The 24724-nt window shown below is 42.3% G+C and overlaps 2 protein-coding genes across 5 annotated transcripts in view; one reads left to right on the top strand and one right to left on the bottom strand.

Annotated features, from left to right (window-relative positions):
• The window catches only part of LOC134504489 (coagulation factor IX-like), a 164366-nt gene that overhangs the window by 43266 nt on the left and 96376 nt on the right, over positions 1–24724 (bottom strand). The gene's annotated exons all lie outside the window — the stretch shown is intronic.
• Positions 1–24724, top strand: part of ATP11C (ATPase phospholipid transporting 11C) — a 66839-nt gene that overhangs the window by 3542 nt on the left and 38573 nt on the right. Inside the window, exons 1-7 of one of the 4 annotated variants that reach the window (XM_063313667.1) lie at positions 10757–10931; positions 15792–15911; positions 18401–18490; positions 20800–20880; positions 21119–21226; positions 22255–22383; positions 24322–24425. In XM_063313667.1, coding sequence (XP_063169737.1) covers positions 10881–10931; positions 15792–15911; positions 18401–18490; positions 20800–20880; positions 21119–21226; positions 22255–22383; positions 24322–24425 — 683 coding nt within the window. In that variant the 5' untranslated portion in view covers positions 10757–10880. Of the gene's footprint in view, positions 1–10756; positions 10932–15791; positions 15912–18400; positions 18491–20799; positions 20881–21118; positions 21227–22254; positions 22384–24321; positions 24426–24724 lie in introns of those variants that run through there. The other 3 variants (XM_063313666.1, XM_063313663.1, XM_063313664.1) reach the window with 3 other exon arrangements.

Raw genomic sequence — 24724 nt, 5'->3', positions numbered from 1 at the left:
GGATTCATCAACTGGGGCAATGCATAATATAAGAATTGGAGGCAATCCAGGGCTTTCTTGGGGTTGGGAGAACTCATGCAGAAGATCCTGTAGCCACCTCCGATAACCCGAACACTGTTTTTAAGGATGAGAAGGGATGTGGTTGAGCACCATCCCAGTTGTTGGTTCCAGAAAGTTTCTGAGAATAGCAGAGTCTATTGAGACAAGAGTGCCACGTGGTCTTCTGTCCCTTGCTTAAATGGGGTGGTGACCATCCCATCACATTCGAAGCATGAAATGTTCAATTTTCCTTTCCAAATTCAGTTGCTCCAGAGATAAGGGTTGGGGAGCAACAGCTGTGGACTGCTTCCCATTTAATTTCCCCAGAGAATGGCCTTCCCATGATTTCCTGAACTGTTCACATTTTTAGTGAATTTTTTTTTTCACCGTTAAATTTTCTTTTAGCTAACATTTCTGTTTTATATTTACCCCCTGTGGTGTATTTTGGTCCTTACCGTTTTACCCTCAGGCTGTTAAGTGAAGCCATCCAGCTTTACAGCTCCTTGCATTTCAAAGTATGACGACTGACTTCCCTTCTGTCTACTTTAATCCTTTCGGTTTCATCTTTAGGCCTGCTTTTTTATTTGCCTTGTGCTGGCTAAAGACCACAATAAAGATTGGTTTGATTAATTTCTGATCTAGCCAGGAGATGTTTCCTGTATATGCGCTGAGCACCTCCTGCCTTTTCCTTCCGGCATAGTTTGCATTTCTTCGGTTCGTCCTTCCCTTACCAAATTATATTCATCTTTTACCTCCTCTGTACCCCCCCCCCCACACACACAATTCCTTGCTGCTGTCTTCCATGAGCTCTAGCTTCCAGAACTGCCCACTTCTCAGCACCTTCTATCATCCAGGTTCTGTGAGAATGTTTTGCTTCCAATTTCTACTTGGAGAGTCTTTTACCAAGTTAAAATCTTTTCCTGGCCACCAGGAGCAAAATTTGGGCGTTGCAAAACTCCTGCCGAGACACTCTGCTTGGCGTGTCAGTGAATGGGTTCCTGCTTGGGCTGCTGTTCAGAACCAAGCCAAACAGGATTTTGTAAGCAGCAATCTCCGAATGAAAATGGATGGCTGAATTTTTCTCCTTCCAACTCCACCTCTCCCTTTTGAGTCTTCTGGGTCTTTTCCATTCCTCGCTGCCAAGTCCATTAGAGGCCCTTCTGCTGCACTAAGAAGCAACAGATGGATGCTTCCTGCAACTGTATCTTGCAGAGCCCAGCCTGTCTCCACCAGCTCCCAGCTCCTGTTAGCCCTGGAAAGAGGAGAAGAAACCTAACAACTTGGGAAAGGCCAAAGCAGCTTTGCAACAACAGGAGGTCGGAGGAGTAGAGAGAGAGAGGCCTGGGTGGAAAAAAGAGCAAACATTTTCCGCTCTTGTAGCTTCATTTGTCCCAGGAGTTCATAATTCCCTCATGTCGTCTGGTGTTTATGCATGTAGCACTTCTGTTGCCTTGAACATCACACCATTTTGCAACCAGGAAAAACAGAAGCAGTACTTGGTTTTATTTTTATTTCATTCTTCCTCCCAGAACAGTGCAGCGTAGCAAAGGAGCAAAGATAATCTTCAAGGGGAGAACAAGGTAGATAAAACAAGAGTCAGACGTTGAAAACAAGGCAATCAAATCTGGCATCTCTGGAGTTTCACTCACATAAAGGAAATTCAAAATAACACATCATAAATTTAGTAAAATGGCCGGTCCAGCTTTGAGATTCTCTGCTGTGGGGCTCAGCTCCCTGTCGGGAGATCATGCATAATCATCTTGGCCTGCCTCACAGGACTGTTGTAAGGCATGCAACTATGAAGGACTTTGCATGTTCCTCAAGTAATCTGTTTTTGTAGTTGGGTTGTGACAGAAGCTAAGCGGAGATTAGCGCATACTTTCAGAAACTGTAAGGACTAGCATCTTGCATGATCAAATTGCAGAGGGGCCTGAATCCTACTTGAAAGCTACGAATCAGTCACATCTGTCTCGGCATCTGGAACTTAAAATTCGGTAACATCTTGAACCACTCTTGTTAGATCGAACATTATTTTGAAATGCAACCAACTTCCCCCTTCCATTTGTGGCAGGCTAAAATTCTACGTTGTGGGAGACTGTGATATACTTAAGTTCCTTCGGCTTCAGGCTGGCTGCTTCTATTCTATTGCAATCTCCAGGTCATCAAGTATTTATTGGGTGAATTCCTGCAACCCCTTTGTTATTTATAAACTTTTATCAAGGATGCCTTTGCCCTAGCCTTTATGCCCTGGCATTACTGGAAGGATACCATATTGACAATGTTTTAAAAACCATTTCATTTGGGGAACATGCAGGGGCATTGGGGGAGGGGGGAATCACAATAATTAAGAGGGTCACTGAAGTTTTTTACTCCTTCCCCCCACAGCAATTCAACTGTTCTGAAGTTGTACAACCCAAGAATCATTCATCCAGTTTCCTTTCTAATCACGCTGTTGCCTTTACAGTCCGTTCCATAAAAATTACTTTTGCTCATCAGCCAGCAGAGAAGTGAATAGTGAACAGGAAGAGGATGGGGAAATAATGTGTTCCATTTGTTGCAATGATGTAGAATTAAGCCACAAGTTCTGCATTGGCTCCTACATGTTGACAAGGAAATTCACAAGACCTGGGACCAGCCAGACCAGCAAAACACATACGTATGTTAGGCACATGCTGTACTATAATCCAGCCTTTCTCAACCTTCTGACCCTGGAGGAATCCTTGAAATATTTTTCAGGCCTTGGGGAACCCCTGCACATTCAGGCTCCAATATAGGCCAGAAGATACAAAAGCATAATCGTTTCATGGGTCAGTCTATGTATATGCATTAGCAGTGTTCTTAAACTAAATGAAACTTACCTCTTTCATGTGAAGTTGCCCAAACCTGAAACAATTTTTTACATAAATTATGATCTCCCAGGGAACCCTAGGGTGCCACGGAACCCTGGTTGAGAAACCCTGCTATAGTATGTCCTCTTCCCAGTTGCTAAAATTTGAAAGCAGAAATATGTTTGCTGAAAGAAAATGTTTCTGGGGCACCTGTTGTGGCCTGAGGCTTTTACAATGCTACAACGCCAAGGAACAATGTCCGGCACCTTCATTATTTTCAAGGTAATGGCTTTGGGGTCCTTCCTAGGCTCTGTAGCAAACCCAGATGATTAGTCGCTGCTTGTCCCCTGGGTCTCGGGCGTAAATTTTTCTGCAGGAGATCAGTGCAGAAAAAATCATCATAAGCAACAAGTCCCAGATTTTAGGGACTTTCTCCTGATGATAAACACTTCCTGAAAGTGTGACGTTTATTCATCTGTTTTTCTGGGAAGCTTGATTGGGATTATTTTCCCCTTGCTCTAAGTCGCCCAGGAGTGACCGTTTTCTTGGCTTGACTTCTATAACTATGATAGGAATGGCAATGAAAAAACGGGCTTTATTAATTTCTCGGAGGCAAGATGTCTGATGCTGAAATATTTGATGTTTATATATCGTGTTCATTCAGAGCTTGATTTGGAAATTATGTTCTTCAGGGTACTTAAGAAAGAGTTTGGCATAAAATGCCTTTCCACATATTTTGCAATGGATATCTTGCAGCTCCCCCCCTCCCTCCCTCCCTCTCTTTTGGAAGCATAATCATCTCAAAGAGACCCAACAATTACTTTCAAACTATATTAACTGGCATTTCATCTGTTCATTCATGTGCAACCTTGCACAAAGCGAGGCATTTGTTGAAAAGTTGGCTTTTATTTGTGGGAAACTGAAGCAGAGGCTGATATCGTTGGGGAAAAAAAATACCATCGAAGCTCATAAAAAACAGGGAGCTTCGGTCACATCAGTGTGGTGACCATCTTGACTTTTTTGACCTTACCCTGCAGACACCCCTACTGATTTGAGCCATATCCTGCCTTTCAGGAAGGTGCACAGGGCAGCATAGAATCTGATTTTTATTGTGTTTTTATCTGCATGGTGTTAAGGGTGTTTTTTAATGGCTGTAAACCCACAGGAGTTTTGGATTTCGGCAGTAAATAAATGAAAGGCGTAACAATGAAATAAAACAGATTTGTTCCGTCGTGTGGCACGCTAAGAACAGCTTCCCACCAGTAAGGGAGTAACTGCAGTTATTATTAATGCTGCTATTCTTTTACTGATTACTCTGCAGTTAGCCAATGACTTGAGGAGGTGGTAGGCTCCCCTTACCAGCTGTGCTCAGAGGCAAGACAGCCATAAACTGGGACTTCTAATTGGCTTGAAAACTGCGTAAGACCTGATCCTGAATATACCAGGAAACAAATTTGGCTGGATTTGGTGACATTTACTTCCTGCGCCTTATTGCAGCTAATAAAACATTTGTTTTCGGAAATCTAAGCCAGGGCCTCTATCGATGCAGCTTGCTGATAAAGCAAGGAATCTATGTAAAATAAAGTGTGCAAAAAGGGAACACAGAATATGAGGTGGTGAGTGCACTCATTCTGTGAAGGTCGAAGAGTCATGGGCATCATTTCTCTGGAAATGTACCCCAATATAGAACAAAATGGTGCTTGGTGGCATTTTTAGCACAGAGGATAATTGCAGTGGTTAAAAGTTCTTAATCTGCATTCCGCAAGAGCCTTCTAAAGCCACACCATGCTATAAACACCCCAAACACAGTGCTCAAACCAGCCAGTTGAAATATAAAACTGAGTAGAGCCAGAATGGTATAGTGGTTAAGGCAGTATTTCTCAACCTTGGCAACTTTAAGATGGGTGGACTTCAACTCCCAGAATTCCCCAGCCAGCATGGGGAATTCTGGGAGTTGAAGTCCACCCGTCTTAAAGTTGCCAAGGTTGAGAAACACTGGGCTAAGGGGCTGGATTAGGTTTGAATCTGGCCTCTGTTGAGGCAGGTGGCTGGGTGACTTGGGGCTAGCCATTATCGCTCCTCCTGATCTAACTCAAAGGGTCGTCATGGGGGAAAATGGGTAGGGGAAGGCTCTTTGGTTCCTGCCTATAAATATAATGAAAATGAATAAACAAGGGAAGTGAAAGAATGCCAGTTTAACGCTAGCATCCTTTGCAAAGCCCTGGCCTTGGACTGGTGTCCTTTAATCAGGTTATTTCTGTATCAACTTCAGTGGCACGTACTAAAGATTGTTTGGGGGCCTCAAAGGAAATTCTCATTTTCCCACCCTATGAGTAAAATGCTCCTTGGTTCCATTCGCTGATGGCTCTGCTGATTGAAAAAGAAAAACACTGCAGAAAAACAGAGGAAGCAAAGTGTTCCAAAACTCTGAAAATGGCCTTCGTCAACCCTGAGGATCGTTTTCACATCTAAACCTTCCTCGGCTACTTTTGGGAATGAATTGAGATGCTGTCCTCCAAAAATGGGCATTGGAATATTTTCTCTTTCTCTGCATCTGCACTCAAATGTTAGAATTACATTTCTACTCATTTCCTCCCTTCATCAAGTAAAAAATACATTTCTGCTTATTCTCATCTTGGCTTCGCACTCCTGGAGGAAATGTATGTGATTGTTTGGTGAAATCTCTTATTTTCTTTATGACCTTCAACTTCCTAGTTCTAATGGACTTTGATAGCCAGACAAAAGTTATCCATCTGAACCTAATCCAGTCAATAGTACCCACTTTGTTTTCTGCGGCTTCGTTTTCACTTCTGTGTCATGTCACAAAACTATGCCATGGCATGGCAGCGCCAACTAGTATCAGAAAGCAAATGCTTCTAATACATGCTTCCAAATGCCGTCTGGGATGTTCTACAACATGTTTGGGGGATGAATTTTGCTGCAGGAGCTCACAAGAGGTGTGGTGAGATGATAGGAAGATAATCCAACCTGCCCCTGTTTCTCAGCTAGAATAGCTGTACATCCCAGAAGGCCCATAGAGAAGAAAAGCTAATTTAGTTCAATGCTTTTCCCCGTTCAGCTGCTTCTGAGTTTTCATGACCTGACTGACATCATTTCACCAGGATTGTCTGCCACAGCTTCTTTTGAGTTTTTGTCAGCTCCTACTGGTGCCATCAGTGATACCATCTACCCACTTTGTCTTCTGCAGCTTCTTTTTCACATGCCTTCCATTTTTCCAAGCATGAAGGTCTCCTCCAGTGACTCTGGCCATCGCATTGTGTGTCCAAAATAACTAAACATTGACTTCGTTAGTAGTGCTAATGATTTGTTGTTCTTGTGGCCCAAGGTACCCTAACCATTTTTCCAGCCCCACAGTTCACAGGCATCAACTTTTCATCATTCAGCCTTTCTCATGGTCTGGCTTGCACAGCCGTGTTACATCTGGGGGAAGCATGGCCTCAACCTTGGGCACCATTGTTGTTAGTATGCTGTCTTTGGACTTCAGATATTTTACATAGGTCTGTCACGTTCTTTCTCCCAAGAAGCAGATGTCTCTGGATGTCATGGCTACAGTCACTGTCCATGTGGATGTTTGAGCTAAGGAAGGGTCTTGCCCAATAGCTGTTCTCAAAGGTCTCTCTGAAGTACGCCTCCTGCAGCTGGGAATTTCATCTGGAAAATGTGTTCTGGCCTTTCCCTGTTGCTTAAATACCCAGGTTGTGAAAAGTCCCAGAGGTGCAACTAGTTGAGGTTTGGCTGGAGGACACAACACTGGGTAATTCAGATGTTTCTGCACCTTCTGATTTGCTTGTGGAAAGAGGGGCCTTGTATTAATGCAGACAGATGGCATAAGATCATCTCCCATAGGCAGATGCAAAAGAGATCTTTCTCAAAAGAGTGACACTTCTTGGTACTGTCAGCAGATCTGCTCCCCTCTAATGTCTGTTTTCAGCCAGTTCCTTCACAAGGACTTTAAGATCTCCTCCTACAATAGCTGAGCACTGGATGGTTGGTCCACCTTTCCATCATTGTGACGCTCCCCAGAATGATCAGCTCCTAACTTTCATCTTAACAAATCAAGATTCTTCAGCCCCTTATAGACCATCATAGGCTCTTTCTTGAAATCCATCATTCTTGACACCGCTTCTTGTTCTAGCAGGACAGGACAAGGGACTACTTAACATCACCTTTAGAAGCTCCCAGATCATTCACTAAGACCTTTACAGAAATGCAAAGTTCACCTATAGTTTAGCATGTTACTATAGCCTGTTGATAAGCCACACATTATACTAGGTCATGAACCCTCATCTGGCTGGTTTTGCACACCAAACAAGCTCCCCTCCCTGGTTATAGTTCATGTAGTGTGTAATCAGGTTGCAAATCTGGTATCATCATCTAAGCCATGCTTGATTCATGAAAATGAACTGCTGTTGGTTGGCTGAAGCTGCAAGTCCTCATTTGTAAACATAGTGACTGAATTGATACAAGTTAAGTCAACACTCAACCAGTGTTACAATTAGTGCAGTGTGTAAATATAGCTGTTCAACAGTTTCCTGCTAATATGAAGCCCTTCTGTATTTTATGTCGGCAACAAGTAAGTCCTGTTGGAACCACAAGGGTAGAGAAGGGAGGATTGAAAAGCTCCTATGCTCAAATAAAAACATTGCAAGAAAAAGCTATTTTGGCTCAGAAACAAGAGCAATTCTTGTCACATCATTTCCCGCTGGGGTGGCTTTTTTTTTTTTTTTGCATGATTCTGTTTAGCTACTTCAGCTTTCATTGCTATGAAAAACTGAAGTGGCTAACTTCCTGCTTTTCATTTCCCTAATGAACTCTAACCATTTGTCCAATCAATCTCTGTCATTAATTTTCCCCTTGCACCAATATGATTACAACCCTGTTTGAACTGGTCAGAAGTAAGCCCTTTTGGATCCACCTATGGCTTAGTCCCAGGTTCAAGCAATTAGGATTAGGTTTAAACCAATCCACATTTTGGCTTCACGTATTGTGGAAAGCCATAATACCCTTGGTTTGGTTTTGGTTTAGCATGGTGAGTAGATACAGCGGATTGCAGCTCTCAAGCCACCATTTACCAACCACAAAGCCATCATCTTTTTATCTCCCTCAGAAAACTTCCTGATTGTTGGTATCCTTTCAAACCAGATCTCACAGTTTAAGAAAAGGTGTAGACAAAATGGTTGTGTCCAGAGAAGAGCAACTAAGGGTGGTAGGGCTGAACCCAAAATAGCACCTTCTACATTGGGTGGTGAAGGTAATCTCTATAGGAGAACCAAAGGATTCAGGTGGTCAACACAAGCATGTAGGTCCTTCAGAACTGAGATTTTTCCCAATGGCAGTGGGGCAGTTGCTTCAAAACTCTTGACAGTTAGGAGGCTATCTTCCAGAGGAGGTAGAGGTTGAGTTTTCTATACAGATAGTCCTCACTTAACAACTATTCATTTAGTGACAGTTCAGACTTACAACGCTGCTGAAAAAATTGACTTACAACCAGTTCTCACACTTAAAACCGTTGCAGCATCCCCATGGTCACGTGATCATGATTTGGGCGCTTGGCAACCACTTCACATTTATGACCATCGCAGCATCCTGTGGTCATGTGATCACCATTTTTGACCTTCCCAGCTGGCTTCTGGCAAGCAAAATCAGTGGGGAACTGCGTGATTCACTTAATGACCACAGTTTGCTTAACGCCCACAGGGATTTGCTTAACCACCACCTCAAAAGGTCATAAAATTGAGTTGGATTTGCTTAATGACTGCTTCACTTAGCAACCAAAATGCCACTCTCAGTTGTGGTCATAAAGTGAGGACTACCTGTACTGACAAACTTGGGCTATGCAGCTTTTGGGGTTTAACATTTATGCTTCTAAGCCTTGCAGTGAAACTCAAAGAAAGAAGGAAATGATTTGGCCAGCAGGTTCCTTCTTTCCTGTATTGAAAACCCAGTTCTGAGAACTGAAACTCCTGGAGCACATGGTATGTCTTACCTTAGAATTGTTTTCTTATCTTTCTTTCTTGGGAAACATTTGTTTTGCTGGGCGTGAAGCAAAAGAATCCATTTTGGTAGGGAAAAATTCACCAAAAGTTGGCTTTAGAATTACCTGGCAGTGCAAAGCATCTACTCCCTCAGGTTTCTGAAGTTCCTTTTCTTTCTCTCCTATGAAAGAAATCTTCATAATTGTAAAGCTCAGGAAGGAGGCAAAAATCAAGAGTTTCTACCTTCTCTGAGTGTACTCGTTTCACATCACGCTTTGCTGAAGTTCACATTAACAGCAGACTTAACCAGATTCTGGGCTGCAGATGCCTGTGGGACAAAGGTCAGGATGGTTGCCAGACAAAATGCAGCTGTTAATAAATATTAGAGGAAGAAGCTTTAAAAAGAAAATATTTTAAAGGTAAAGTCACCTTTGAATTGAGTTTAACTCCTGGAGACTCTAAGGCAGGATCCATGCAGCATTCTTAGGAACCACACAAAGTGGTTTCCCATTGCCTTCTAAGATGACTTCGTTTTCCAGTTCTCCCTCTAGCCCACAGCCCTGGCATTCCCTAGCTGTCTCTCATCCAAGTACTAATCAGGTCTGATCATGCTTAGCTTTGAAACCATGACAAGCTTGGCCACTGCCACCAGATATAGAGATCTTTGTCCATCTGTCTCAACACTGGAATACTTATGCCCTTTTATGGCACAGTCAAGGCAACCCTGTTCCCAAGGTTCTTCTACAGCAGCTTGCCAAGGGCATGGACTTCAAGGCCCAGAGAGAATTGTGTGGACATGCGTTAAGTGCTGCCTAAAGGAGGTGGAAAGAAAACTGCTTGCATGGAATCAGGGTTTTAAGATAGAAGACATGCATGTAGAAACACAACATAATCAGCAAGGACTGATAAATTCCCCGAGTGCTTTGAATCACACTGAGCTTTAGATTTATTCCTGTGTGATAATTGGTGTGACTAACGTAGCGTGTGCTTAGTTGAACAGTTTCACTTTATCAAAATTTGATAAACAAACTTTATCAACAAATTTACAGCTAATGCTACAATTTGAAACAGAGAACAGCATTGTATAGTTACAAAAGATGACTCAAAGCAGAAAAGGAAAGAAGAAAAAGGAAAAACTACAGGCAGTACAAAACCTGTTTGGGATCTGTTAGATGATTTTCAGCAGGTCCTCATAAAATCAGTGAAAAGGCCCCAGATGCTAGAAAATATTTCATCCCTAAATTATGGTGCTTAGAAAATAGTTCAACCCTAAATTGTAGGGTTTAGGAATAATCTGTTGAACTTTCTGAAAATTTCAGCTCTTGTTTTTTCAAAGGGGAACCAAGAATCCCAGTTTTTTGCTCCTGAAATCCTAGTGGCTGTGTGAAAATTTAAAACATTTGTCTTCGTTTATCTGCTTTGCTATGTAACTAAAACAGATGTATTAAATTAGCTGTTTTTACGTCGATTTGTTTCCAACACATTCTTTTAACGTGGCTTATTGCTGTTGGGTGTAAAACAGCTAACTGTAACCTGAGTATATTTTAAATAGCATGCCTGTGATCTTAACATCTTGCACACAGCTGATTGTTGAAATGTGGCCTCTTGGTGAGAAATTGCCCCAAAATAGGTGCCTTTAAGGATGTTTTTACTGTTAAGTTTTAGGGTAGCGCAATCTTACTCAAGCATATGTATTAGGGAGCCTGATTGTGCTGTTATGTTGGGTTTACTTACTAGCAAAAATAGGATTGTGGCTTTAAAGCACAACTGGGTTTACTCCACAATTGTCTAACTCACAGCCCCTCCTTCTGGAACGGTGTTTGTTTAAATTGAATGCCTTCCAGCCCAAAGTAATGTGATCTTTGTTCATCTTGTTAGGAAAGCTTATGCGCTTCCTTTTTCTCTTGCTGTCTGCGGCTTCAACAAATCCATTTCAGATCATTAAATTCTGGTTAAGGGACCTCTTTGCAAAAAGAGCCTCTCGCCCTATGAAAAATATTTGCCTGTCTTGCGAGAAATGGAATTCACCTTAACCCCAGATGTGGTGCTGAAAGCATGGCCAAAGTTGGTAAGTCTGCCTGTGGCTTCTTCTTTCGATTTCACTCTGGAATTGGGTTCAGTCTGGGTCTTGGGGGAAAGACCCATCTTTTGTTTATACCCCAAGGAAATTTCCAGGCAAGCAAATGCAAGAACTGGCTAAACCAGAATGCCTGCTTTAATCAGTTCTTTTTTTTTTCTCCATGTTGGGCAGGAGGGGAGCTTTTTAAAAGAATTGCAAATGGGTTACTGCTTTTTTTTTTAATGTGTTTTTCTTTTAATTAGGCAGAAATTGATACATTGGCATTAGCGAAGCAATCTGTTAAATTTGATTTCCTCTTTCTGTTAAATTTATTTCTTTTTCAATGTGTGCAACATGTTTAAAAATTACTTTGAAATAAACTGCTTATACGTTGTTGTTCGTAGGTCTATACCAGTGTTTGCAACCTTGGCTCCTTGAAGATGTGTGGACTTCAACTCCCAGAATTCTGGGAGTTGAATTCCATGTATCTTCAAGGGGCCAAGGTTGACAAATAGTGGTCTATACTGTTGTACAGGCTACTGAGCTCTATCAGTAATGTAGATCCTTAGTATTATGCAAACTTGTCAGAAGATCAGCAGATCCTTCCCTTGAGGGCAAAGTGTACTTCTTTTCTCTTAGCATGAAAAATATGTCGTCCCCCCACCCCCCGGTCTTATTTTCAATGCAAAAACATTGAGGTTTTGCTTCGGCTAATATTTTTAAGAGTCCAAAGAAGTATGCTGTGCCTCTAAGCACATGCGAAGGGCATAGGAGAAAGTCATGTGTCCACCTGATTGTCTACTTTGAACTGGAAGAAATTTCCGGTTCAGATTCTTTAAAGGGATGTTTTTCAGACAAAAATGTCCTTTCTTGCTAAATTGTATCCTATTTTTTCCCTCCCCTGTCAAGTAGTTTAGTTGGAGATCTGTTGGAGTGGTCCTCAACTAGTTCAGATTGCCTTATTTCAAATTTGGATTTTTGTTTTCAAATCACGGTATAGTAGATAGTTAAATGCAGAGGCATTTTGAAAATTCATATTTCTTTTATGCATGGAGGGGAACCTTATTTTCAGATAAGGTTGTGTTGTGTTAATTATTTGATATACATATTCCTCTCTTCTATTCCAACCGATCAGGATGTCCTATAAAAAATGTTTGTTCCTATCACTTGTTTCTATAAATTCAAATCATGTATTCAAAACCTGAAAATCTTCTGGAGGCTTTGCGGAGTAATAAGAACCAAAAGCCAGCCTTGTCCTGGTTTAAAAGGCATGTTACACAAGAGAAGGGAAAGGACAAAGTGAATTCTGAACATTTAAAATAGCCATCTGGGGTGGAAATTACTTTTTTGACTTATGTTTTGGACCTGCCCATCAGCCACAGCCCTCTGTGAAGGATGAAGTTAAAAGCATAATTGGCCTAATGCATGGAAAGGTCCCTGTAGCTTTCTTGAAAAAAAAAATTAGAGATGCAGTTTCCCATTGCTATTTCTGGAATTATTATTTTTTTCTCTTTCTGGATGCTGGAATTCCACAGCCAACTGCCAGTCCCGGGCTGGGTGGTTGCCGTGGGAACTCCTCCAGAGGAACAGCATCTCTGCTTTTTTGTTGCTGCTGGACCAGCCCCAGGGGATTTGAGTGTGGCCTGCCCCAGACCGGAGGATACCCCACCCCCATTCTAGAACCACTGCATGGACCCCAAACCTCCAGACGTGGTGGGCACTGAGATCAAAGACGATAGCATCATTTTTAACCAGCATTGCTTTGGTTCCCTATTGTAAGCCGCCCTGGGAATGTTTGGATTTCAGAGGCAGACTACAACATTGGGCTAACATAATAATAATAATAATAATAATTATTATTATTATTATTATTATTATTATTATTATTAAGTGGCTTGTGAATTGGGACAAGGGATGGGTTGGTGCATTGTTAGCACTGCTGGTCCTAAGACAAGGATGAGCTGCGTAGTGCACTACAGTATTTCAGGCTGTAGTTTTGTATCCCCTGGTCGTCATCCTCTGGCTTATGGGATCTGGGATCCAAAATTTTGGGGCTACTCCTCTCTGTGATATGGGGAAAGAAAATATCTGACCTCATTTTATATTTGTGTCATATTAATCAGGGTCCACCTCCATACTCTAACTGTAATTCTGATGAAGACTCTGGAATGTAAGTTGGAGATGGAGTTTATACATCTTATTAAACCAGTGTTTGCTTCTTTGGGTTTATTGACTGTCTCATAATTGGCTGGGTTCATATATCACCCTAAGCCTTAAATCATGGGTTAGCTTGTGCTCGATACATTGAGCAAGCTGCACTGAAACGAAGCCGGCTACATTTTGGCTTAGTCAGTTGTGCAAATCCAACCAATGTCATTTGCAACCCATGGTTTGAGGCTTAGCATTGGAGAAACCACGCTTAAAGCAAGCCATGTGTAGCAGTGTGTGTGAATCCAGGTTTTGTGTTAAAGCAGACTGTGGCCCTCACTTGTATTGTGTGTGGGCCCAAAGCACCCTGGCAGAAAAGATTAGACGAGGAAACTAAAATATATCTTCTGCTCTAAAGAGGCAAAAATGGACAAGCTGGAGGTCTAGAAATATTGTGTGTGTGTGTGTCTGTCCCACACAGAGATGTCTTGGAAGGGTGGTCCTCCTATTTTTATTTTAATCTTCACGCAGTTAAAAAGGGTTGGGGTGGAATGAACGAGAATGTCAACTGAAGCAAATACGAGGAAAGTCTTTGGCCCCGCATCACATCAGAGGTCAAGAGTTTTGGGTTGAAATACATCTTCCAGTTCAGGATGCCCTTGAGAGTTTCTGGCATTATGAGTGTCCTCCCACCTTCCCGGCATCACGGCCATCTTTTACTTCCATGAGTCCTTCCCCCACCCAAGCAGAAAGAGGAAGGACATATTCTTATTTTTTGGTTATGAGCAGCTTTTTCCATGCTGGAGAAGTATCTGAGGGTGTGTGTCATAAAAATATTCTGGAACTTTAGCCAGTCTGAAACCAGCAGCACTATGTAGGCCATAGGGGAAAAAAAAGTAACTGAAAAGTTGTTGCCTGTGTATCTGAATCCTCTTTAGTTTTCCATTATGGGAAAGCTGGCTTGATAAGATGGACTGTGAATCAGCAACAGTGCGTTTATCTTTCTTTTCTTTCCTCCCTCCCTCCCTGGCACTTTTTAAAACAGAAACCTACCATGTGGCAACTTTTCTGCACTCAGAAAAGTTTGAATCTCTGAAACCAAACTTGCTTCTGGGGGGGATTTTGAGCTGCGGAGGATGATGTTCTTTCCAATCCATGTGCATTCTCTAGAATGTGCCTGAGAGTTATATGGTGTGCTATGTTGCAGAAGAAAATCAGCTTTCTTTAGGGGATCCTCTTTAGTTTAAAATGAATTTTTCACTGAGGAACTTCTGCAGAACTCCCCAGAGTTCCCCCAGAATGGCAGAAAACCTTTGGTTGGAGAAGGCTTTTGCATATGCCCCTAACTGGCTTGCGTGGTCAAGATGCTCCAGATGTACTGCAGATATTGTTGTGAGACTGGAGTCTGTTCTGTGTTGGTGCTGGAGGCGGATCTTCTTGGCATCCTTCTTGGGACTTAGGCAGGCTTCAGTGTTGATTTCCACTTGATCTAGAAAAGTCCAGAATTGTGCATTTCTTCCTTTGTGTCTGCTGTGGTGGTACTACGAGTTCCCCCAAGTTGTCCTCCAGATCTACTGAACCTGAGTCCTTCAGAAATGGGGGGTGGGGGGTGGGAGTATATAAAATAAACTGTTGCCCTCTTGCTCCTGGCCAGCATTCCTGTTCATGCTGTGCGTCATAACTCAACCAATTATTTTTATTTATTTATTTATCATTTTTATCACTGCCCATCTCCCCCACGCGGGATTATGCCATCTGGTTGAGCATGATGGTTGGTCACCACATTTATGTTGCTTCCTTGGCAGTGATGTGGTAGTAGGTGGCCATTGTTTTCTTCTAGATTGTTCTTTTTACTTTCCATCTAGCATCTAAACAGGATAGGCAACACAACACCCAACAGAGCCATCTTTTCCCATCTGATGTTCTCCAGTTCAGTGGGATGCCTAATGCAATATATAGGGGTTGGGGAAATCTATCACACTGCCTCTTTAATCCTGTTACCTCTACTGTTTGGAAGCTCTGTTGGAACACTTTCGTATTTCCAAAACATCTACCGTGCTAATTCTTTGTTTGATGTTGCTCGTTGCTGCCCTGTGGATTCCCATTGGATGGAAAGGCAGGATGCCCATTTCTTTAAAAAAAAAAAATGAGCGGGACTGCTCGGTTAGAATTTAAAGCAGGAGGGAAATGCCGCCAAGTCTTGGCACAAGGGTTTCCGCTGTTCAGGAAAACTATAATTACTACCTGTCGCACAAATGCTATAATGGGCAAACTGCATAATTTCCAAGAAAGACTGTAATCATCCAGTGCCTGGAAATTCTAGATGCTGGTTTAAAAAAATAATAATTCAGAATTATGTAGGGGTTTCTGTGGGGTATCTCAAGACTGGAGGACTTTCTTCATCTATAATAACGGTTGGACCGCATCCCACAAATCAACGTGGACGGCATGCTCACAGTTGCTGGTTCAACCAGATGACACCAACATGGTGTCCTGCCAGTGGGTCGAAATGGTTGTCCATTCTCAGCCTGCACCCTAGCTGTGAAATCTGGGATTTGTAGTCTCAGCACGATATGGCAGCACCAGCTGGGGAAAACTCCCTTAGCCATTTGCAAGGAACCTTTATGCGTGAATCTGCATTTGTGGAAGACCATTTTCCAGGAGGATCAACGCACACACACACCCTGTTGACAACTTCATTGTTTTTCTCTTGTTTTGCAGTTTTCTGGGGAAGAAAAGCGATTTGGGACTCGGACCGTATTGGTTGGCCACCGCTTGGTTCCTGGCATTGAGGCTCACGTGCCTCAAAAGTTCTGTTCCAATCAAATTGTCTCTTCCAAGGTATGGATTGATGGAACTGTGTTTTAATTGGTTTGATCCTTCTGCACCATGGCAAGCTCCAGGATGGTCCACACACTGCCTCCTTGTATCAGGATTAGGAGGTCTTTCCCCAACCTTTGCCCTCCAGAGGTTTCCAGGTATATAGCCCATGCTGGTTGGAAATGATGGAAACTGTAGTCTGACTTAATCTAAGATATGGGAACTGGCCTGAGATCCTCATTGCTTTTACAGTTCCAGAGTTTAGAGTCTCAAATGTGAGCAGCATGCTTAGCCCCATCATTTCCTGATTGTAATCCCAGTCCATTCCAAAGCTGTATTCACATAATATGCTAAACTGTGGTTTGCTTAAACACAACCTAAAGAAAAATTCATTTGAATGAGTATCTCGCCTTTCTACTCATTTGAATGGTTAAGACCAAGCCAGCTGCATTCAGATAGTGTGTTGGCCTCTGAACAGCCAGATCACTGTTTGGCTGAACCCAGCTGTAGAACTGTATCCAGCCTTTCCAAAAGTTTGCAAGGTTTTCTAATCCAGAAGGTGACCAGCTAGGACAATCTTGTCTTCTATAGTCAGTAGAAGTCTGCCTTCCACAGCCATTTTTCAGGCCGTTTTCCATATAACTGCTGACTTCTGATTTTATGCCAGGAGAGTTTAAATCTCTAGCAATGTGTGTTTGTGTGTGTGTCTCTGCATGTGTTTTAACAAACATCAGATTGGTTAATTTTCTTCAAGCCTTTGTACCATGAAGTATTTTATTAAGCTACTTTTCAGTTTGAATCTTGCACTTCCTTGGAATTGGCTCTTTTAGCAAGTTAAGGATAAAAATCTATAAACAAACCAAGTAGTTCACTCATCATGCTACATGACTTCCTTCTGGCACAGTGTTGCGCAAGATCTTGGTTTCTATCATTTTCTTTTTTGGATGACAACGAAAGTATTTTTGCATTTGCATAGCGGAACTTGAGTAAAAATTTGCAGCATGAAATGCCAGTTGTTTGTTCTTCTGGCTAACTAGATATGGGAACTGGAACTAGATTACTCCAGGATAAAACCAAATTCCCTGAATTCTCAGCTGCATCTATTTTTTTTAAGGTAGCAATCAACACAAGCTTTCGGTGGCCACTGAAAATGTCTGTTCTGTTCAGCGGGATGTCTGCATGCGTTCTGCCTTGGTGGAGTTTTCCCTCCTCAATTCCTTTAAATCATCTTGCTCCCCGCAAAGTGCTGATGCATTGGAGGCAGAAATATTTTATTTCAAAAACCTGAATTCCATCAAAGCGAACAGGGACCAGCTATTGCCTACACAATCAATTGATTTTTGATTATGTGCCATCAAGTCATTTTCGACTCCTCGCAACCACAAAGATATATTTTCTCCATGACAATCTGACCCTAACTTGTACAATTTCAAGCCATATCTTTAATATTTGCCCATCTTCGTCTTTTTTCCAGCTAAGAGATGGAACTTTCAATTTAGGTTGAATTGAGGCATGCACCAAGACATCACTTTGTATATTTTTGCTATTAAAACAAACAAACTTCCATGAGGGCAGGTAGCTGTGGATGGTGGCTTTGCCCAACCTGGTGCCCCCCAGAGGTATTGGGACCACAACTCCCAGAATTCCCCAAACAGTAGTGAGAATCTGAGTCCAAGCCTACCTGGAGGATACCAAGGGGGTACAGACTCTCCTCCCTGGATCTTTTGTTATTTTATGGCTGGCTAAACAGCTTGTTGCCCTTCTATAGAGCAAAGAAGGTAAACAAAAGTCTGTCTCTCTGTCCCTCTTAAAAAGAAAAAAAACTAGAAAACAAGTGGATTCTCTTAATGCCCACAGTTTATACCAGTGTTTTTTGACCTTGGCCATTTAAGATGGGTGGACTTCAACTCCCAGAATTCCCTAGCCAGCCATGCTGGCTGGAGAATTTTGGGAGTTGAAGTCCACCCATCTTAAAGTTACCATGGTTGAAAAACATTGGTTTCCACTATAGGTTTTTCTGTATGTCAGATGCTACATTCTGGATGTACAGTAGGTTTAAAGGGCCCGAAGTGGTCGGATTCATACACTCTTGCATTTTACCAAGGATCTGTTTGCAATTGTTTATAAGGTCGTCTTCACAGGAAGAAAAATAGTACATGTATATTAAATATTAAATGCAATATGAAGTGTTAAATTTATATTAAATATTAAATTTAGAGCAAGTAAATTCATTAAGGTCTGTACAGAAGTGCTTTACTATTTCAAAGTCATTTTGAAAAATGTGTTTGTCGGCTGATAGTGGACTAATTATAAAAGATTCTTAGAGCTGGTAAGTCCCAAAGAGCAGTATTCCCTAAACTGTTTCCCACCAGATGTGTGGGGATTACAGTCTCCATCATTCCCATCCAAATCTGGCCAACAGATCTGGAGAGCAGCAAGTCAGGAAAAGCTCCATAAAATCTGCCCTTTGGGAGTATTAAGATGATCCCCATCTTGTTTCTGTCTTGCAGTATACAGTCTGGAATTTTATTCCCAAGAATCTCTTTGAACAATTCCGAAGAATTGCCAATTTCTACTTCCTTATCATCTTCCTTGTCCAGGTAAGACCACTTTAAATGAAGGAGCATCAACAGAAGTGATGCGGTTTGGATTGCTTTCCTTATTTTTTTAAAAAATCAGTGGCATTAAAAAAAACGGCACAGGGAATGAATAGATGTTGGTGATTATAAATAGGTATTTTTCAAAACAGGAGCTGCTGCAGTTGTTCGTCCTACTAAAGGCTGTATTTTGACTTAAAATGTCCTTTCACCATCCAGAATGGCCCCATATGTGCTGGTTGGGAAATAGCGTGTCCAACCACACACTGTGTGTTTGCTTCCCCTCCTAATTCTCCAGGGCTTTGGATGATATTTTTGCAGAAATTCTTTGCTCAGCTGTCCTCAGTAACAAAAACAAAGAGCTGCATCTTCTCACTTTCCCATTCCTACCCAATACTGGTGCACTGAGTTTTCAGCTCCATAAAAAGGACCTCCAGCCCATCCATTGTACCAGAACTAATTTTGCACTGTATCTGCGACCCAATTTATATCTGACAATTCACTTCATTACTGAAGTTGTATCAACATGACTTAGTCCTTTCTACCTAAGTTTGTGTGTGTGCGCGTGTGTGCATAGTTTGATTAAAGATTTTAAAAAAGGAAGATAAAAACTAATACAAATATGAAGTAAGAAAAAGAAAAAGAAACCAAAGAGAAAGCTAAAAGTGCAAGAAGGGGAAAAGTAAAAGTAAAAGAAAAATAGAAAAAGAAATAAGATAGAAAGATGTAGCTTCCAATCTTCTTTACAGCAGTTAAAAGTACAATTATAAATTTACCTCTTACTCTGTGGTTACAACTTAACTCTCTTCTTTCTATAATCTATCCTGTCAAATCATCAAAACCATAAATCATAAATTCATGTTTTTCTGCTTTATGAAAAAAGTCCATAAGGGGTTTCCAGTCTGCAGTAAATGTAGATACTGTATTTTCTCTGATCAAAGAAATCAATTTAGCCATCTCAGCAAGTTCCATCATCTTCACCAACCATTCCTCCATTGTGGGTATTGCCAGATCTTTCCGTCTTTGTGCACAGAATAATCTTGCTGCAGTTACGACGTACCAAAACAAAGTTCCATGACTTTTTCCCAATTATTTGTCCGTCAGTCAATCCTTTCTACCTAAGTTGGATATCCCTCATTTTTCCTAAACGGAGTGAGGAGATACACAGTACAAGATGTTTTGGGGACTGAACACATTTTTTCCTGAGAGGCAGAGCGTTAAGTCTTCCTGAAAAATAGCTCCTGTTAATTAAATTGATGATGTCAACATTATTCTGTTTCCATTCAGATGGTTTGTCCTGGGTTTTGGGTACAGATTCTGAAAATGAGGGGTTGCTTTGCTGCATTCCAAAGGAGTAGAGTGCAGCTATTTCTTCATACATTGTGGTTTGACTTGCCATGATGTCAGCTGGCATCTCCCCAATGCCTGGAGGCTTTGAATGTGGAACTGGGTGAAAGGAACTTCTGCATAACTTGAGATAAATCAAAATTGCCACTGGCTATGGGTGTGGATTTTTTGTGCTCCCAGTTACAGATGGTTAGCATAGAATGAATTAACCAGTTGTAGAAACCCATGCCAGAAGAAATGTGGTGCCACATTTGGACATCTGCATAATCCTGTAGTACATGATTTGACTTTGATCCTCTGGAGTAGACTTTCTCAACTTTTTGACCCTGGGGGAACCCTTGAAATATTTTTCAGGCCTCGAGGAATGCCTGCACATTCAGGCTCAAGTATAGGCTAGAAGTTACAAGATAACTATATTCATTTCATGGGTAGGCCTGTATATATGCATTAACGGTGTCCATAAACTGAAAATAAAGAATGAAACTTACTTCTTTAATGTGACGTTGCCCAAATTTGAAATAATTTTTTAAAGAAATCGTGATCTCCCAGGGGACCCCTAGTGACCTCTTGCAGAACCCGAGGGTGCCACAGAACCCTGGTTGAGAAACCCTGCTCTGGAGTAATTGTGTTGGGACAGACCAGCTTCTGAGAGCAAATCATTAGGAAATGGGGCTGTTACAAAGTCAAAGCTTGGGGCCAGAAAGGATTTTTTTACTCCTGATGTTCTGGAATAGATGCCTTCAAGTAGCTGGTTCTTCAACAAAATCACTTCAGAAGACCATCACAAACTCTTGATGGTCTTCATCAAGCAAATGAGAATACACTAACATGCTTGGGAAAGATATTTTGATCGCCTCTTCCCTAGTTTGAGAAATGCTTCTGAAAATTGGCGCCCAAGATCAATCGAGGAATAGCCATTTCCTTTAAAGGTGTAAATCATGTAGCTTTTCCACATCTCTGTTTAGGTGATTGTAGACACACCAACCAGCCCAGTGACCAGTGGACTTCCTCTCTTCTTTGTGATTACTATTACAGCTATTAAACAGGTACATCTTGCTCTTTATCCCAGCAAACAAAACAGAAGGATTGTTTCTATCCACTTCCTTTCAACCCACCTTCCCCAGTGTCCTAGGCTTGTCTCGCCACAGCTGTGGACTCTGTAGCTAGGGAGAATGGGATTTGCATCCGGAAGGCCTCCTGTTGGAGTCCATTTCTCCTGCCCCTTCCATTCTTTGAATTTTTCTAGTTTTCTAGTCTCTTTCATTCCTTCCCTTGTTTCTTCAGGGGTATGAGGATTGGCTGCGGCACAGAGCAGACAAGGAAGTCAACAAAAGCGTAGTCTTCGTGATTGAAAATGAAGGAAGGGTGAAGAAGGAGTGTGAAAAGATCAAGGTAACAGGAGGGGAGACGTTTCTTCTCTGTTCCGGAGAAAATAGGAAGTATGCAGGACTTAACCTGCATACAAACACAGAGGCTGGGCTGTGAGGAAGACTCTCTTCAACACACCTTTGGACCAGATGTTTTGTAGGAAGCATTTTCCCTTCTTGCGTTCAGTTTACTCCTCAGCCTTTCAGGGCTGGCTCTGGGGGAGAGGCTACCAGCCACCTGAGCAAGCTAGTAATTGTAGTGAGCTTATTAAAAGGGCAGCCTAATTTTTTGACTTTCCACTCTTCTTACTTATATCAAAATCGGGCAAGCTGTGGTTGGATGTGAGCTCTCTGTGCTTGAAAAGGGAGAAGATGCCTGCTTGATTTGGGGGCAGTAGTACTGTACGTGTCCTGGTCTCTCCAAATCCAGAATGAGCAAGCAGGTTGAAGCCTGAGGGGTGGGGGGGAAGGAGAATTGTTCTGGTCCTGGTGTGAAATGAGTTAAATGAAAATTGCCCCTCAGAAGGCAGGGAAGAGTTTGGGATGTCAGTTCTCTGCCCATCAGAATTAGCTCTAGATGTTTCAAGGTACGTCTTCCTAATGTTGGGGATTTCAACCCCAGGGAAGAAGGGCCACTCAGGACTCACTTTCAGAGTTCTGCAACTTTTCCTGGGCTGAGCGTCCCACTGGGCCTTTGAGTAGGTGTCCCCTCCCAAGGCAGCGGAACACAAACGTTAAATTGGATGTTTCCTCATGTCAAAGACAGCCGTAACTACAATTAAAATGGCGTCAATGCAGCTGATAAGATCCTTCAACATCTGCTTAACCATTTCTACTTTTCATCACACCAGAAGTGTTAGGTGGGTGGCCACTTCTGCTAGGCAAAGGGCTTCATGTTTGCAAGCCTGCTCTAATCTCTGGGAGTTGGAACAAGGCCATGTGGCTGTTATCACGGATGCGTAATGCTGTTTTGAGACCACTTGATCGATTGTGTGTGGTGTGTGTGAGCGTTCGTTTTTACAAAAAATTACAACTCTCTGCTTTGATTTTGAGGTTGGCGACATAGTAGAAGTATCCGCAGATGATACCTTTCCTTGCGATCTAATTTTACTGGCCTCGGATAGCAAGGAAGGGACCTGCTACGTCACTACTGCCAGTCTGGATGGAGAATCAAATTTCAAGGTAAGAGGAAGAATACGCATTACCCCTCCAGTTTCCTTGGCAAGATTTCAGAAGTGGTTTGCCCTTGCCTTCTTTCTAGGGCTGAGAGAGAGGGGCTGGCCCAAGGTCACCCAGCTGGCTTCGTGCCTAAAGCAGGACCAGAACTCACCGCCTCCCCGTTTCTAGCCTGGTGCCTTAACCACTGCACCAAACTGGGTCTCCCATCCTTTTTACATACAATTAAATATTCTGTCCAGAATGAACGTCTGAGCAAGCTTCTCTTATGCTGATGTCCACAGCTTCCTGTGGTGTCTTAGAAAACAAGGTACATCAGAATATGTAGCTTGGAAGGATTATGTATAAAATGCTAAAAGAGCTTTAAAAAAAAAAAGAGGTCTTTCCAGCCTGAGTGTAATTTTAGCTGGGTAGGACTTTTGAACTCAACCCTAGGTTGTAGAAGATGGTTTCTCTTCTCAGTTGCTATTCATCATTTCCCACTGTTTGTGCAAGGTTCAACCGGAAAGGAGGAAAATTTCAAAATAATGAGCTTGGGAAACATTGGAGAGAGTTTTGTTTATGAAGATGGATTACTGTCATGGATCTTGCTGACAGAAGTGATTTACAACTTCTGAGCAGTTTCTGGAAATCAAAGCAGCTTCATTCATATATATACACATTCTCTCTCTCTCTCTCTCTCTCTCTCTCTCTCTCTCTCTCTCTCTCTCTCTCTCTCACACACACACACACACACACACACACACACACACACACACACACACACACACTTTTAAATTCTTTGTTAGCTTCTTAATGAAGCTTCCTGATAACTGCGGACTGTGAAACGTTATTCTTTTTCCAACTTTATTGTGAAATCTCAATCTTGACGATCCCAACCATCTCAACTTAAGGTTATTGAGTACTTTTTAAAAATCTGAGATGCCTCTTGTGATGCATCTGGCTTAGCTTGGAGAGATCATCCTAAAAGGTTCAGGCCAGCTTTTTTTTGGCGGGGTGGGGTTGGCTACATTTAGCATTTATGGAGAGTCATGCAAAATGGTTGCCATGGAAAAGCTTGTCTTGTCATGAAATGGCTGCTGTGGTGAGGACAGAGCTGGTTGTCAAATACTCATGTCCTAGAAGGTAAAGAGGGAGGTTGCCCCGATATAGCTGATGGCAGCCTTGTGAGATAGTCCAGACAGGAAGCACACCCAGATGAACTAATGATCTTTTATGGTAAGGTTACATTAACTGAATCTTGCAAGTCTGAAAGTACTTCTCTCCGCCTTTATAGTCCAAGAAACTAGGGAGGGTCCCTTCTGAGATGTTTGCCACGCCCCGTTCCTTCTGCGGCCTGTCAGCTGCCTTTTATCTGACCATTGCCTAGTCTGCAGCAATTCCCCTTTTCCCCCAAGATCATTCCCACATACCAATACACCCTCAGCCCCCCCGGGATGACCTTAGTTTTCTCTTCTGGGCACCCTTCCAAGCAGAGCAGTGAGTTCTACAGCTGCCACCAAGGATATGTAGGAGACAGGTTGGACTCAGAGACATTCTTGGACATAAAAGTGATACTAGAAGTTGGGGCTTGCTTTGCCTCATCATCATCATCACCATCATCACCTTTCTTGTAGTTATGATATTCTTGAAGATGCCTAAAAATCAGAGTTGAATGGAGCGTCTAATGGGCAGCCAAGAAGTTTGACATTGATCACGAAGTTCTTTGCCCCCCCCCATCTATAAAGTCCCTTCACTCCTTTCACTGCAGAAAATTAACGCCCACATTTCTTGGAGGGATCATTAAAAATAGTCTCCTGTTGTAATCTAAAGAGTGCCTGGAGAAGCTTACGAGGGGGTGAGATACCAGTGAATCCCATCAAGCCACGGTTCAAATTACAGATTTAAAATTGGCAGGATTCAGCTGCTGGCGGTCTTAGCTTTTGCGTGCCTGTTCTTTTCTAGACTCATTATGCCATGCACGATACAGCCAAGCTGAATACAGTTGAAGGCATGAGTCATCTCGTGGCCAGCATAGAATGTGAACAGCCTCAGCCAGATTTGTACAGGTGAGTGTTGACTTGGAAACCTTGTCATTTTGCGTTGCTGACTCCCTGCCCTATCTTACACGTTTCCCCATGCTGGCAACACTTCTACGTCTGAATTAGAGCTGAGGGTCTGGAAGATTCGTTTGTGGTTTGTGAGGAACAGCTTCAGATCCTTTACTTAGCCTGGCCACTGGAATAACCAGCTGCATGTTCAGCTTGGAAAAGAGGTATTTCTTAAGCTTGATCAGGATATCTTCTAACCCAGGAGGCAGTCAGACTGGACTACAGCCCTCATCTGTCCCAGCCAAGATGGCTGGGAT

This window comes from Candoia aspera, chromosome 12 (assembly GCF_035149785.1).
Source record: "Candoia aspera isolate rCanAsp1 chromosome 12, rCanAsp1.hap2, whole genome shotgun sequence".
NCBI classification, from domain to species: Eukaryota; Metazoa; Chordata; class Lepidosauria; order Squamata; family Boidae; genus Candoia; species Candoia aspera.
The sequence above is the reverse complement of the archived record's forward strand: the minus strand, read 5'-3'. Positions and strand labels throughout refer to the sequence as shown.